Source organism: Curcuma longa, chromosome 3 (assembly GCF_044706935.1).
Source record: "Curcuma longa cultivar G26 ecotype Majalengka, Jawa Barat chromosome 3, ITB_CL_G26_1.1, whole genome shotgun sequence".
Classification (NCBI taxonomy): Eukaryota; Viridiplantae; Streptophyta; class Magnoliopsida; order Zingiberales; family Zingiberaceae; genus Curcuma; species Curcuma longa.
This window is the reverse complement of record NC_133863.1, coordinates 19,159,647-19,176,849: the sequence shown is the minus strand read 5'-3', so window position 1 is coordinate 19,176,849 and position 17,203 is coordinate 19,159,647. Positions and strand designations below refer to the sequence as shown.

The window sequence follows — 17,203 nt, the reverse complement described above, 5'->3', positions numbered from 1 at the left end:
AAAACTGGTTTCGTTTCCAAACGGGGAAAAGCCTCTACTAATACAATACAATATTCCATTAAGGCTTTCACCGCTACTTTGACTTTACAGTGGAACCTCTGAAGCGAACTTGAGCATAGAGAAAAGCGCTTTTCAGACCCATTCAGGGAAGAACCCATGAGGCTGGATTCTCGTTCGAAATGTATAGAGAAAGTAGGCCAAGGAGACGAACAAAGAATGTTGGTCTTCGACTTACCCCTTGTTGATCAGTATACTCTTAATCTTCAGCAATTTATTATAGTATGGGGAGCTTCCCTTTTATTGGGCCCTTTGCGGTACTTCTTCGGTCAATTAGTCAAATGGTTATAGCTCGGCGATGTGCTTCCACATCTTAGGCAAAGAAAGTGAAGATGCTCGAAGGAATATCATTTCTAAATGGTATACAAGCTCTACCTTCCTGACTAGCAAAGTTATCCTTGTATAGAACAAGGAAGAATCTTTTGCTTACATCATTGCTTACGCTAAGAACTCTATGATTGGAGCTTTGACGTCATTGCTTGCGTCTTTCTTCAATTATTGAAGTTGGTTCGTCATTGCTGACGATTTCTTCCACCAGCTGCTTTAGCTTGTCTTTTTCTGCCTTAGTTACTAGCTCAGCAATTTTGTGGTACTGGCACCAATCGCAAAGGTGAATGGCCCCGCTTCTTTTAGACATTAAACAAAATGCCTTTGCTGTGGCGGGGCAGCATATTTCTTTCTGGCTTGGTTTAATCTAATACCATGCCATTTATCAGTTCCTTTTTTGCTTTTGGCATAAATAAAGAACTGTGTACTGAGATTATAAACAAATATCTGTATTTAGTCCTTTTAGCAGATGGATTTGTTTGATTAAATCTTCAGTTTGATCCCTTCGCTCGGGACTGAGTTTTGTCCACAAGGGGTAGTAAATTCCCGATGCGGGATGGATAGAGATTAATCCAATAACTGGATGTGTCCCTTCAGTTTCAGTGCTGGTTATTTTCAAAACAAGTTTCCAAGTTTTTAAGTAAGTCACTGCATCACGCTTTGGTTACTTCTTGTGGTAGAAGTTCTACCTCTGGTCCATATGCTGAAAGATATAGCATTTTTAGATAACCAGTTGAGAAGTATTGGTGAACCGGGCATCCTGGATAGGCGACCCCATAATTTTTTCCTTCTTCAGTCATATGCTGTAGGTATGCATGACTTTGAGGGATTCTGGAGACTGAGTAACAGATGTCTGAAACTGCGTCTTCTGCTACGGTTTCTTCGTACCAGTTTTGTTTAGAGGATTTATCCTTGTTCACTTTTAGCAAGTGATCAGCTGTCAACGGATTTGATATGTCTTTACCGCGAGCCGTTTGCTGCGGACTAGATAGATCTTTCTTGGTGGATCTATTCACCTTCTTTAGGCTTTTTGGCAAAGCCTCAGCCTTAAACGGATTTGATAACTCTTTACCTGTTACCGTTTGAACAGGAGTAGCTAATCGTTTTTCAGGGCGATTAGTCCCTGTGCTGGAAGACTCTGCTTCCTCATAAGGTAGAGAGCATAAGTGCAACTCTAACCTTTTTAAAAGATTATCAGTTTCCTTCATGGAATCTTTAACCTTGTCGAGAAGGTCTGCGTAGTATTCGTGTACTATAGTAACACGTACTACTTCTGCCATTAGCTGTTCAGCAGTGTTATTCTCCATCTGCATTGATTCGAGATAGAGTATCAGCAAGATAGTTCTTTTACCTGAGATATGTTCAACGTCGAACTGGTAATGGGAGAACCATGTTTGCCATCGGATTCGCTGTTTGTTAGGCAGCAAATCTGTTATGCTTCCTCTTATAAAAGAGATAGCTGTTTGATTATCTGTTCTGACAATGAATCAGATAAATTTTAAATTGATCTATGGCGGCTAAGAGCTCTTTTTCATTTATGTGGTAATTTTGCGGAGACTTAGAAAAGGTTCCAGATGTATACCGGCATACCTCTTCAGGATCTCGTTTTACCTTAAGCACGGCTCCCATGCTTCTTCGCTAGCATCTGATTCGATGACTAGTGGTTCACCATCTGTTGGTAGAGTAAGATCTGGCAATGTTTTACAGATAGCTTTTCTCTTTGATATTCTCTGTTGGTCTTCTTCGGACCATGTCCAGGTAACACCCTTTTTCAGCTTCCTCTGGAGAGGCTGTCTTAATTCTGCAAGGTTCTTTATGAATGGATTTATATAATTTAAGCATCCTAAAAACCTCTGCAAGCTTTTAATATCACTGATATGTATTTGTGATATTATTTTGGAGACTACATGTTCTTGTAGAATGATTCTTCCGTGATCAATTTGTAATCCTAAAAAGGTTCGGCCAAACTGGCTCTTCTTTTCACTTAGTCCTATGCCGTGTTTTTGGCATTTTTTGATTAGTGTCTGAAGATGTCTTAAGTGATCATCTTCGGTTTTGGAATGGACAAGGATATCATCTATGTAGACGAGAACGAATTATCGATCTTCTTTGAAGATATTATCCATTCGTCGTTGGAATATTTGTGGTGCGTTTTTTAATCCAAACGGCATCACATTCCATTCGTAGTGGCCTTGAGGACAACTAAAAGCAGTCCAGGCTTTTGAGGGTTCTTCTAGCATTATCTGCCAGAATCCTGACTTGCAATCCACTTTGCTAAATATTCTTGAATTTGATAAGCTCGTCTTTGTGAGGAAGATAATAACCATCAAATTTGGTATTATCATTTAAAGCCTTATAGTTGATGACCATTCGGGCTTTTCCTCTCTTTTGTTCTGCGTGATTCCTAACCAGGAAAGCTGGTGAGGAATGTGGGCTTATACTGGGTCGTATAAGTCGTTGTTTGAGAAGATCAGATATCTGCTTGGCGAATTCTTCTCTATCTTCTGCTGTATACCTCATTGGTCGTACCCTAATGATTTTAGTCGGGTCGATTGGGTTGAGTTTAGCAAAAGCTTTATCACGTTCCCAGAAGGCTAATGGGTCTTCTGTGAAAGTTCGTTTTGCTTGCTCGAAAAGAGCCTGATATTGTGAGGTGTCGTTTTCAGTAGCGTGGGAATAGTAGACCAAAGAACCACGTTTCGCTTGAAAACGAACATCATGATGTGCGTATGCTGTTAGAAGGCGCGCACAACGTACGGAATGCAGACAAGGCGTAACAAAGGTGAGACTTTGTTTGGTTTGCATAACCGAATGAAATTGTAAGAGGAAGTTCTTTCCTAATAGAAGATCTGGATCTAGGGAAGGATAACCATAGAGCCGGATGTGGAATAACTTATCCTGGATTTGGATCAACAGCTGTGCTTGCTGATCGTATTGGATACTGGAGTTCAAAGTGTAACCCGGAGCTACGGTATTCCAATATTTGGTGGGTACCAAGTTGTGTCGAATGACACAAAAGGTTGATCTAGTGTCAATATAAGCGTGACACAGAATGGGCTGATGTTCGGGGAAGTGAATCCGAACTTTTATATAGGATGAGGAGAGGTCATAAGGAATAGGCTTTTCCTTTTATCCATACAGCAGTTGGTGTATAAACAAACTGTTGCTTACTGAGGAAAGAAATTCCTAGTAGTATAACCTGGTGAAGGTTACTAAAATGGTCACTGACATAGAATTGGTGGGTGAACATTTGTATTGGGCCGACAGTGGGCTGTAGACCAAAAGTCAGATCCACATAACTAGATGTTTATCTTGTATTACCGAAGTAATCCTTGAAGACGTAAGGGGTTGGTAGGCCCGGTCTTTTTTGTGAGTAAAGCTGGTTGTATGTGAGACAGCACCAGTTTCAATAATAAACTGATAATCTACCATGCTTACTCCATATTGGTCTTTTCCTAGTAGGATTAAGACCTTTCCCGTGACGGGTGCCTTTTTCGATCTTAAACTTATTTAAAGATTTCGTGGTCCGACTTCTCGAATAAGTTTTGAGGATTGTGGAGCTTCCTCGATGCTTCTTTCGTTTCCCATAGTTAGTAATAATCTATCTGGGAAACTAATTTGATCAGGATGGACCTGATTAGGTGGTAAGCTTTCAGCTATACCCCGATATAATTCAGGAATCTCAATTTAATTGTCTGGATGCCTGAATAAAGTCACATGATGTGTATTACTTATCGCGTAAGTCATTTGATAGGTAAGTGAGTCAATATCACTTCCTGCTTGCATCTGCAAATCATCGATCTTATGATAAAGAGTCAATGTTTTAGCGCCGATTCTTATCTCTAAGAGATACAGCATAGTTTGGAAATACGGAAAAGAGTAATGATTTGTAACACAGATTTCCATTGACTATTCCTAACAAAGCATTGCTGCTAGTTAGGTGACGATTATCCATTAACCAAATGGTTACTGGACTATTAAGGCCTTTTCTGAATAATGCCTTAATTAGTACTTGAATTCCTCCTATATGAATATATTTTGCTTTCTTTCGGAATTCAGTAGATGCTTTCGACAGATGATACTGTACTAAAGCTGGGGTGAGTAGTGGTATGGTAACCAGACCACTGCTTTCACTTACCATGATAGGTCGTTCACTTTGATGGACAACATATCAGGTATGTTTCTGGAGTTGTATCAGCGGTATCTGAAAACAATCTCTTGATCGAAGGTTGAGTTTGACCTTCTGCATTTTTTGATATTCATCTTCCGAATTTAATGTTATGTTGGGCTATAATAAATTCTGAGGATGTGAGAGTTTTATTCCGTATCCTCTACAGTCTCTTGGAGCGATTGATCTAGGTTAGTCGTCATCGTCTAACTCTAAATCACTGCAAGAATAGTCTTCACTATTCCATTCAAAATCACTTGAAGTCCCATAGAGGTTCATTTTAATCTTCATCCTCTCTACTGGGTTCTAGATTTTCCCCAAAGGCCTTACTATATATTTGGCGACAGCGACGTCATAGCGATCCTCCTATTTAACTACTTCAACCATTTCCGAACACCTCATAGCATTTCTAAGGCATAGGCTAGTTCGATTATATGTGGACTTTTTATAGAATTAATAGGTAAGGGGCCCCGGGGTATCGAAGCCGAACATTTCCTTATTATAATAGTAGTCCCGAGAAAGCTCCAAAGAAACCATGAACGGAACCAGCAGCTGCGTAAGTGAATAGGAATTCCAGTTGTTGTTTCCGTTGCTGCTCTTTCGAACCTGACTGAAAGAATATAAGAGTGGAGTTCGAGTGAAGTTCTTTCCAACCAACCGTTCTAGGCATCATGCCCTATTTAGTCGTTCTAGGTATCATGCCCGGCTGAGACTTCATGGAAAGAGTCCAACTCCTGAAGTGAATGAAGTGTGTCAATTGGGATTGTTGTGTGCCAAGTGTGATTTGCAACAATGTGTTGTTAAGAATTCCAAGTAGAGCGCTTGACATCTTCATCATTATGCGATAATACAATGTTTTTGTGATGAATTATGAAGCTAGAAACAGAATGTGAAGTTGGAGAATTCAGGAAATAGGAGGTTGTCTCGAGCTTAAGCTAATGGTATTAAAAGTTTTAAGAAGCAAGCTAATGAGTTCCAATGAAGCTTAATTCTATTCAATTACTCCCTAGACAACAAATTTAGACTTAATCAGAATTGTTGAGCAAATGGAAACAAGGGAAAGTGGCAATAGCCGGATCTTAAAAAAATCATTTGAAAAGAAAACAGTTTGAAAAAAAAACAAGTTTGAAGTTGTTGCTTAGATTGATTCAACAAATCATTTGAATTCAATCAAAGAAGTAGGATTGATGTGTGATAATCATGGGCACAAACTCAGATTCAAAATGCAGCAGGAAAAAAAAAGAAGAATCGATTGATATAAATATGAACTCTCTACCCAAGGACATTATTATACTTAATTATTTGGCACCAATAAAAGTAAGTATAATAACCATAAAGAAATGTCTTTATAAATATATAGAAATATGATACAATGAGTTCATACATCAATCATCACATGATTGGCTCTAGGGCTCTCACTAACACTTCCAGCTCCTGATTCTTGTAAGATTAGCATACAAATAAATAAGCAACCTAAGTCTACCTGTAGTCCGTCTAACTTACTAGGCTTATTTAGTCTTACCTTGTAGGTCTAACCTACTAGGTTTATCCGTGCCTAACTTTCAGCTAGGACTAGTCACTTCCATAGGTAGACTTTTCACCTGTCAAACATTCGATCACCCTTAACCTGTTTAGACTTTTCCTTGCCTAACTTCCAATTAGGACTAGTCACTTCCATAGATAGACTTTCCACCTGCCAGACATCCTATCACCCTTAACCTGCTTGGACTTTCCCTTGCATAACCTCCAGTTGGGACTTTCTGCCCAACTTCACTCACCAGGACTTTTCCTAACTTCCAACTAGGACTTCTCCTGCCTAGTCTCCAACTAGGATTTCTTCTACCTAGCCTCCAACTAAGACTTCTCCTGCCTAGTCTCCAACTAAAACTTTTCTTGCGCGGTCAACCTGACTAGGACTTTCTTGTCCGGTCCAACTGACTATGACTTCTCGTTAATCTTTTGATCAAACTGACCTAACTAGACTTCACTCACATCCAAACATCAGGTCCTATTTGAACCAACTCTTAGTCAAACTGATCAGACCTAGGTGTATTGTCAAACATCAAAACTCTAGGAACAAACTAGTGCTCATTGTATCAACACCTCTTTCTTGTTTGATGTGTATATTTTTTTTAGTTTCACATCGCCTAACTGAAGCATATATTGATCGTCTACGTATATGTTTATATCATCTTAAACATGTCTCTCAAGAGGCGTTTAGTTAGGGGTTATCGTTGATAACCTTGATTATCTATTCAAGATTATCAACCATTGTTTAGTTTAGGTTATAATTGATTCTTAAATAATATAGCATCACTGCCATATCAGCAAATGAGTTATAATCCGGGAATATGATTACCTTAGTAGCTTGAGATTTTCTACGATTCCAAAGGTTAATAAAATTTTTTTCCATAATTATCCTCTATTTTAAAACTAAGTTAATTGAAATGTAGAGTGAAACCTAATTAAAATCGAACTAATTAATTCAATAAAATTTAATTTAAATACTTATAAATTTAAAAGAGATAACTTACTCCAAATTAAAAAACAATATTAATAAATTATACTTATTAATTTAATAAAATATTTTATTAAAATAATTATTTTAATGAATAATTTTATTAAAATATAAATATAATTATTTTACATTTTAAAAAATAAAATTAATGAATTATATTTATTAATTTAATGAATTAGTTTATTAAAATAAAATTAATAAATTATATTTATTAATTTAATAAATTATTTTATTAAAATAATTATTTTAATTATTTATTTTATTAAAAATATATATAAATTTATTTTAAATTAAAAAATAAAATTAATGAATTATATTTATTAATTTATCAAATTATTTTATTAAAATAATTATTTTAATAAATAATTTTATTAAAAATATATAAATTTAATTTCAATTTAAAAAATTATAAATAAATTATATTTATTTTTTATATATTATCAATTTATTATCATCATTAATATTATTAATTTTATTTAATTTATTCTAAAAATAAATTTTATTAAGGATAATATAGTAAATGTTAAACTAATTATGTTTTATTTTCTTCAAATAAATAAGTTGAATCATATAATATTATGTTATATTTTATACCTCATAACTTTCATTATGTAATTACCTGATAATCACATAATTTAGATTATATATGATAATTTGACCTAAACGCATCTTCATAGAGTTTTTCCTACAATACTTGCAGTTCTGTCACAATACATGCAGTCCCGATTTTTTATCTAATATTTTTAATTTTTATCTTGTTCCTCTTATATGTCCATACTTAGATAAAGATTAATATATTTATCTTTCATATAAAAAATTTAAATTGTACTGATAACATATCAAAAAATTGTAATTAAATTCAATAAGAGAGACATTATTTCTCTAACATGTTTCTCACGCGTTTCCCTTACTCCGTGCAACAAAGAGAAAGCAAAAAAAGTCAAAAGCTCACTAAATTTATGCTCTTTTTTATATAGAAAATGTGGAAAACACGGGGCTGTCTCAACCATTATGGAGGCTTTAGACAAAAAATTATTAAAACTTTTTTTTAAAATATAAATTTATAAAATAAATTTCATATAAAATTTAATTTTCTAATTTTTTTAAGATGTAAAATTATTAATTAATTTTTTATATTTAAATTTGGATAATAAATCTTTTTGATTTATAAAATTATTTAATATACATTGTTGAAGGTAAATAAAATATTATTAATTTTAATTTTAAAAAATTTCTTTTTGTTGAAGCTGTATTAATCTTGAGACATTAATTATTTAAGCTGTATTATTAGTAGTATTGTATAAATTATCTATGTATTAAAAAAATTAATTTTTATCTAAAATGTAATATTTAAAATGTTGTTTTTTAATTTTGAGTTTATTATTTCGTTTAAAAATTTTAATTAAAAAAAAAAATCTAAACCACCTCAATAACATATCACATGTTTTAAAAAAATTCAAAGTTTAATAATTTTTTTAGAAAATCATCATCAAATAATTTTAACTTTTTATATCACACAAAAATTAAAAATTATTTTATATATCTTAAATTATTCAAACCTATTTTAAAAGAAAAAACATGAACAATAATATAATTAAAATAATTAATTTTAAAAAATTCTAGAGCAAATTTTTTTATCTCATTAGTTTTATTCATCAAATTATTTGCTTCTTTTAATTATATATTTTTTTCACGAAAATTTGAGTTTATATTCGTTTCATTTGTAATTTATTTGATAATGTGTTTTCTCTACCTAATACAATAACAATGCTCATATATTTATATTGTAAAGATTTACTAATAGTATTAATTGAAGGTGGATATTTTTTATTCTATATAATTACAAAAAATCACTTTAATGCTTAAAAGGATTAACATTTTTCTTTGTGTCTGATAAATAAGGAATCCTATTTTCGGACGAAGAGATTTAGCAAGGAAGGGAGATTACTAATGAGGAAGGAAAATGACTTCATTTGAGATAACATCATCGATGAGAGAGAAAAAGGATACAAGATCAATATGTGAAAGAGGAAAAGGACGTGAGAAAATAGACAAGCGTGGGGAAGGGCACAAGATCATCAATGATGATGATGGTGCACATTTTTTAAATCAATGCGAAAAAAAAAGAATTGATTAGGTTTTAAAAAAATAAAGTATGCAATTAAAACAAATTTACAACCAATAAAATTAAAATACACTAAAATTAAAAATACACATTTTTAAAGATAATTTAAAATTAAAAGTGAACTTTTTATTAAAAATTAATATAATTAATATTTAAATATCATAAATTAGGGCCCCAATCAAATTAGAGTCTTAGACATAAACTATGCCTTAGTCGGCACTGGGAAAACAACTACCCAATTGCCACCTTGGAAGCCGTTCGATTGTTTAGAATCATAAACTTTAAAATAATTATTCTTTACTGAATTAGAAATTCAGTTGAGGCTTGATCCCCTTGGGATTAATGAAATCAAACGGACTCAATTAATGTGGGGTAAGGGTTTTAGAGTTTAGGATTTGATCTGAGTGGCACGATTGGACTGGGTTCAATAATATGCTGAGCAAAAAATTTAACCTGAAATTGAATCGAATTTATTACGGGTGTGCCACTGGACTCCAAGTGAATTGAACCGGTTCAAATTTTTTTTTTTTAAAACTGCTTTCTAACTATGGAAGACGTAAGCAGGGCGGCATGGTTCTTGCGGAGTCAAAATTTAGTTGCGGCCCAGTACGGCCCGTTTAGTTCTGCTCCTTTAAGACGACGAAAGAAACGGTTCAGCTCCCCGAGCAAAACCCTCTCATTCTTCTTTGCCTCCTTCCCCTCTTCCATCCGACGCCGTGCCGGCTGGCCATCGCCGATTTCCTCATTTTCATGCCTCTCTTCCACGCCTCTCACTCCCAGCAGCACCCGTATACAGATCTGTGATACTGAGTTGTAAGACAATTCACCTTCATTCTCTCCGATTAATCTTGCTTATCTGGTACTGACTGTGTATCGTCTTTTAATTAATTTGACGATTTCTTTCTTCTTCTTGCTTTTCTCCTCGAAATTTTTCGGTCTCTTCATTCACGGTAATGCTTCTGTTATTCTTTCAGAATCGTTCTGTAATCCAGCTGGATGTATTATCAGTGATAGTTTCATGTCTACGGTTCCAAGATTGTTCAATTTGTGTGTGAGGAAGATTACAACTGCTATAATACATGGTCGGTGCTGAAAGTATTAGTTCTTTAACCTTATTGACTTTTTGGTTGAACGTGATACAACTGCTTATTGGACGCTTCTATGTCTCAGAACATGAACTAGCAAGGGACATAATTGAACTTCCGCCAGACTTGTTTGATAATTTGGTGAGGAACCTTACCCCTTTGGCACTGCAAAATATACATGAATTTTTAGAAAGGTAATGATCCTCAATCTTAGTAAAGTATTTCCTTGTGGCATAGCTATTTTTGCTCGAAGTTAACATTTCATAATGTTGTTTATTTTCTCTTCTTTATATCTTTCTAACTAAGCATGAACAAGATAAAAAATGAAAATATTAGAGAAAAAGTCGGGTTGTACCTATTGAGGGAAAATTTCGGGAGACACATTTAAGATGGTACGAACATGCACATAGACGACCAATAGATGCTCCAATTAGGCGATCTAAAACTATAACAAATGTGCACGCCAAACGAAGAAGAGGAAGATCAAAATTTTTTTTAGCAACAATAAAACAAGATAAAATTTATATAAATATAAATAATGATATAGTAGGGGATCGAGCTCAGTGGCGTAAAATGATCCATATAACCGACCCCACCTAGTGAAATAAGGCTTGGTTGTTGTATATCTTTCTAACTATATGAACATCGATCCTTTCTACTTGTGTTATTTTTGTGCATTATATGCCATTACTTAAAGGAGATTCTTTGTTTTCCCTACAAAAGGGAACTACTTAAAGGAGATTTATTTTGATAGCCATCTTAAATTTTCCATTAATCTAGATATTTTATTACTTGCATTCAAGACAAGAATGTGAATGCATTTATTTTTTCTATATAATTTGACCATATACACAAGGTAATTAGGATCAAGATCCTTTCTTGGAATGGTAATGGGCAATAGAATTAGAACATTGGATTGTATGACCCAATATATTTTTTTTGATTTTTTAAAATGTTAACTATATTTTTTATGTATTAATTTTTTGTTAAATTTTTTGTCTAGAAATTTTAATGTTTTTTATCCTATTAAAGTTATCCACATAACTAATATCAAAACAACACAAGAACACATATCAAGGACACTTGTTTTCTTAAAAAAATATTATAATGCACATGACTATTAAAAACAATTAGTTTCAAAATCATTCTGTGACAATAAACTTAGCATCTAAATAAGTCCAATCAATAAAGTTTCATCAAGTATCAAAATAATAAGAACTCTTGAATAATATATAGGCTTATCAAGGAATTCATCGTCTTTATCATCACTATTCTTGTTTCCTCTTGTTTTTATCTTAATTTATTGTCTTAACACTTTAATCTCAAATATTAAAATATGTAATGACCTATTTTCTTTATCCTCGTGACCATTAAGTGCCTTTCGAATAATAATAATCATCAACAAGTACTCTAAGCCAATCTTTTTTTATCTAGTTATTTTGTTACACTCTTCTATCATCCATTCATCAACCAAGGGCAATTGTTTAATAGTAACATCCTTGTATGTTTGTTTCCTAACTTGTTTGCCTTTCAGTTTCACTGTGCATGACAAATGCTTAGCCATATAACTTCTTCTGATGCAATCAATTTCTCTTTTTTAGGTGAACCTAAAAGGTTGAGGTAAGTAAGAAATATCAATGGGTGATAGAAAAATAAATAAATAAATAAAAAATACTTGCTTAAATGCACCCTAATTTGTTCACTCTTAAGTACAAGTTAAACTTAAAGTATGAATCGAAACCTTTACACCTCTAGATAATCATCCTAATAAGAATCCCACTATTGAGCGGGAAGGATTGTATCTCTTGTAATATCTGCAGCGTTAATTGCTACTTTAATAATTTTAATTTGCATGGTTATTTTCTTATAAGTTAATCCACTCTCATTACCATGTATAAAATCCTTTCTTTTCTTCAGAATAATAGTTTGAAATAAAAATATTTTATGCAAATTTGATTAGAAATATATGAAATCAGCATATATACCAAAACATGCAAGTAAATGAAAAATCAGAGAAACATATTCTCCCCTTAAAGCAAGCTTCCCCTTAAATAAGACAATGTTGCTCTTCCTTTTTGGATGCTTCTTCTTGTTAAGGTAGATTCTTCATTGTAATAACTTTAATTTTGATCATATATAAACAAATACTTGCACAGGAAGTTTCTCTTTGCAGCACCAACTAATAGAGTTGACAATGTATCAATGAAACAACATATACACTGTGTTTGCCCTTGGGGCTATGGTGCAACGACAAGACGTTTTCGTAGGCTCCCAGACATCTAAGGATTGAGTCTTAGCTACGGTGAATTGTCGGATGAATTTTCCTTAATGGGCGGTTGACCTAAGAATGTTGGGTTGTTGACCTAAGAATATGGGAGCTTATTTCCATGTATGGCAGTCATGTCTAATCATGGCTTGGGACTGCATAGGCGAGGTGCCATGCCTATGCATGGGCTGGGTAAGGCGATATGGGAGGTCATTTCCAAGTATGACCCATACTGGCGAGGAGTCTTGTCTAATCATGGCTTGAATTGTAATAATGAGCGGCATGGAAAACCAATCTTGGGGATGGCTAGGCGACCAACCTAATATTTTTGTTTCTATCTTATTCTTCTCTTAATCAATTCATCTTAATATGTGTTTCATCAACTTAATCCTTTTTTTCTCCATGTGGGTATAACAAACTGATCTAGAATAGGATCTGCATTAGGAGAGATCAGATAAATTAATCTATCTGAAATAAACCCATATACAATTTCTATCAACCACAAAATATGGGTCTTTAGGTTCTTCTCAAAGTTTGTTGACCATCATAAGTTAGAAGATCTTATTGACTTGCTTTTTCATGAAGTTCATCAAAATTTAAATTTAATAACATAAATCTCCAATTTGTGTAATTTCTTTTATACTTCATACAGCTCATAAAATTTCATTAAGTCGAATTGTAAAAATATCAAAACACTTAGTCAAAGCTTAATTACAAGGGAGAACTTTTTTCCCAACATATAGTTATTCTTTCATCAGTAAACTTGATATGATTTCCATAATTTTTTGTTTCTATCTTATTCTTCTCTCAATCCTTTTTTCCCCCACAGTTCAATTATGTGTTTCATCAACTTAATCCAGCTATAATTTTCTCCTTGTTACCAAAATAACTTAAGAAATCTTATTCCAATTGCAACATATAAGGCCCTATTTATAGTTAGAGTATAGGGCCTATTCTAGAAAATATCTATAAAAAAATAACAGATATTTAACAGATAATTAACAGATATTTATAACCAACACTCCCCCTCAAGTTGGAGCATAAATGTTAATCATGCCCAACTTGTTACAAAGATAATCAACTCGAATCCCATTTAAAGCTTTTGTGAAGATGTCCCCCAATTGTTCTCCAGTTTTTACATATCCTGTAGTGATCAAACCTTGTTGAATTTTCTCACGAACAAAATGACAATCAATTTCAATGTGCTTAGTCCTCTCATGGAACACGGGATTCGATGCAATATGAATAGCAGCTTGATTATCACACCATAATTTTGCTGGTATTGAAATTTTAAGTCCTACTTCAGTCAACAATTGATATATCTACATTACTTCACACACAGATTGTGCCATAGCCCTGTATTCTGATTCTGCACTGGATCGCGACACAACCTTTTGCTTTTTACTTTTCTATGATACTAAATTTCCTCCAACAAAGATACAATAACCTGAAGTAGACCTCCTATCCATTTTCGAACCTGCCCAATCTGCATCTGAGAAACATTCAATATGAGTGTGCCCATGATTTTTATATACAATACCTCGTCCAGGTGCACACTTCAAGTAACGCAAAATTTGCTCTAATGCTGCCCAATGATGAACCGTTGGAGATGACATATACTGACTAACAACACTAACCGAATATGCAATATCTGGACGAGTCAAGGTAAGATAATTCAACTTTCCAACTAATCTTCGATATCTCTCTGGATGTTCAAATAATTCTCCATCTGCAGTAAGATCCCCGTTCTGAGTCATTGGAGTACTACAAGGTTTTGCCCCTAACTTTCCCGTTTCAGTTAATAAATCAAGAACATATTTCCTCTGAGATAGAAATATACCATTTTTACTCCTCATTACTTCAACACCTAAGAAATACTTTAACACCCCTAAATCTTTTGTATGAAATTGAGTGAGAATGAAAGATTTGAGAGATGAAATTCTCGTAGTATCACTACCAGTAATCACAATATCATCCACATACACAACTAACAGAATAATACCAGCTCCTGACTGCTTGTAGAACACAGAATGATCAGACTCGCTTTTCTTCATACCAAACTTTTCAATAACCTGACTAAATTTTCCAAACCAAGCACGAGGACTTTGTTTCAAACCATACAAAGTCTTTCGAAGACGACAGACTCGCCCTATCTCCCCCTGAGCAACGAAACCAGGAGGTTGCTCCATATACACCTCCTCTTGAAGATTACCATGAAGAAAAGCATTCTTGATATCAAGTTGATGTAAAGGCCAATGATGAGTAGCAGCAAGAGAAATAAATAACCGAACAGATGTCAATTTTGCAACAGGAGAAAAAGTATCAGAATAATCCACACCATATGTTTGAGCATAACCCTTAGCAACAAGACGAGCTTTTAGTCTGGCAACTGATCCATCTGGATTGACTTTAACATTAAATATCCATTTGCATCCAATAGCTTGTTTTCCTGGAGGTAAATCAACCAAGTCCCATGTATCATTCTCATCCAAGGCTTTCATTTCCTCTATCATTGCATCTCTCCAACCATGATGAGATAAGGCCTCACGGATAGTTTTAGGAATAGAAATAGAGTCAAGTGAAGCAATAAAAGAACAGGAGGAGGATGACAAGCCATTATTAGACACAAACGAAGAGATAGGATAAGTACACTGGCGTTTACCTTTTCGTAATGCAATAGGAAGATCATCATTCGGAATTGGATCTGATGACGAAGTAGTAGGTGCAGGACATGAATCAGGAGGTCGACGCCTAGAGTATATTTCAATAATAGGAGGCTTGACAAGAGCTGGTTCTGAGACAGGTGTAGAGGATGTAACAGAATATACCAATAAATCATCATCTTCCTTTTGAGAAGTCGGGATATGTGAGGATGAAAAATAAGGTTTGTCTTCCATGAAAGTAACATCGATTGAAACAAGATATTTATTAATACTAGGACAATAACACCTATAACCCTTTTGAAGACGAGGATAACCAAGGAAAATACATTTCAAAGATTTGGGGTCTAATTTAGTAACTTGTGGACGAACATCCCGAACAAAACAAGTGCTACCAAATATCCTAGGATTAATAGGAAACAATGACTTGTTAGGAAACAAAATTTTGTAAGGAATCTCACCATGAAGAACAGAGGATGGCATACGGTTAATAAGAAAACATGCAGTAGAAACCGCGTCTGCCCAAAAAGACTTAGGAACATTCATTTGAAATAAAAGAGCTCGTGCTGTTTCAAGAAGATGTCTATTCTTCCGTTCAGCCACACCATTCTGGGATGGAGTATCAACACAAGAGGTTTCATGAAGTATACCATTCTGACTCATATAAGATTGAAATATACTGGATGTATATTCTTTGGCATTGTCACTTCGTAAAGTACGGATGGACATATTGAACTGAGTTTTGATTTCAGCACAAAAAGCAGAAAATAGAGAAAATAACTCAGAACGATTTTTCATTAAGTATAACCAAGTTACACGAGAATAATCATCAGGTTTAGATATAATAGGACAAGGACCCCAAATATCAGAATGAACTAACTCAAAAGGACTAATAGCACGCTTATTTATCCTTGGACTTGAACTAAGACGGTGATGCTTTGCAAACTGACATGACTCACAATTTAATGAAGATATGCTACTATATTGTGGACAGAGTTTCTTGAGTGATAGAAGAGATGGATGTCCTAACCTACAATGAGCCTCAAAAGAAGAATTTTCACCTGAACAAACGAGAGATCTTGGGGAAGGTGAATCAAGAATATAGAGACCTCCATTTTCATGTCCTTTACCAATAATCTTCTTTGTCAAAAGATCCTGAACTAAACAATGATCGGGAAAAAATGTGATGCAACAGTTAAGATTGCGAGTTAATTGACTAACAGAGAGCAAATTAAAGGATAAATTAGGTAAATGTAGGACAGAGGATAAGGAAAGCAAAGGAGTGGGATTGACAGTGCCAGACCCACGAACGCAAGATGAAGACCCATCAGCTAAGGTAACAATCGGAGTGTTGGATTTGTGTGTGAAAGTAGAAAAGAGATTAGAATTACCTGTCATATGATCCGTGGCACCAGAATCAATGACCCATTTAGAGGATGAGGAAAGAAGACATGTATTGTGGTTACCTGAATCAGCAATAGCAATGATAGAGGAAGATGAAGACTTAAGTGATTCTTGATATTGAGAGAACTTGGCAAATTCTTCTGCAGAGACAAGCACCATATCCATCACGATAGAATGAAGTCCAAAGATATGTAACTCTCAAACACCGAACTTGGTGTTGTTGTGAGACGAAGAACTAGAATGTTCCAAATTCAAGAAAATGTCTGTATCTAAGTTCTGTATAGGTTTCTGGACTCCTGAATATTGTGGATCCCCAAATTTGAAGAAAAATTCCAAAGAATAAGCCAAATTGCTGTAATCTGTGGATGAACTGTCCACTGGGTAGAGCACAAATTCAAGCAGAAGAAACCAATCGGTGCTGACAGAAACCTATGTCCTGTGATTAGCTGCTCCAAATTCAGGATAACGGCCAAAATTGCGATCCAGACAATGCAGCCAAGAGCCTTTCTTTGGCGGCGGCGCTTGTAAGGACTAACAGACGGCAGTTGCACACGATCGCGAGCAGGTCGTCAGAATGACGAACACCCAGCGAA

The 17,203-nt window shown here is 34.4% G+C and overlaps 1 protein-coding gene across 2 annotated transcripts in view; it reads left to right on the top strand.

Annotated features, from left to right (window-relative positions):
* The first annotated feature begins 9,873 nt into the window (after positions 1–9,873).
* The window catches only part of LOC141825303 (uncharacterized), a 62,739-nt gene continuing 55,409 nt past the window's right edge, over positions 9,874–17,203 (top strand). Inside the window, exons 1-3 of one of the 2 annotated variants that reach the window (XM_074712691.1) lie at positions 9,874–10,054; positions 10,170–10,277; positions 10,366–10,474. In XM_074712691.1, the coding sequence (XP_074568792.1) occupies positions 10,214–10,277; positions 10,366–10,474 (173 nt within the window). In that variant the 5' untranslated portion in view covers positions 9,874–10,054; positions 10,170–10,213. The remainder of the gene's footprint in view (positions 10,055–10,169; positions 10,278–10,365; positions 10,475–17,203) is intronic. The other variant, XM_074712692.1, reaches the window with a different exon arrangement.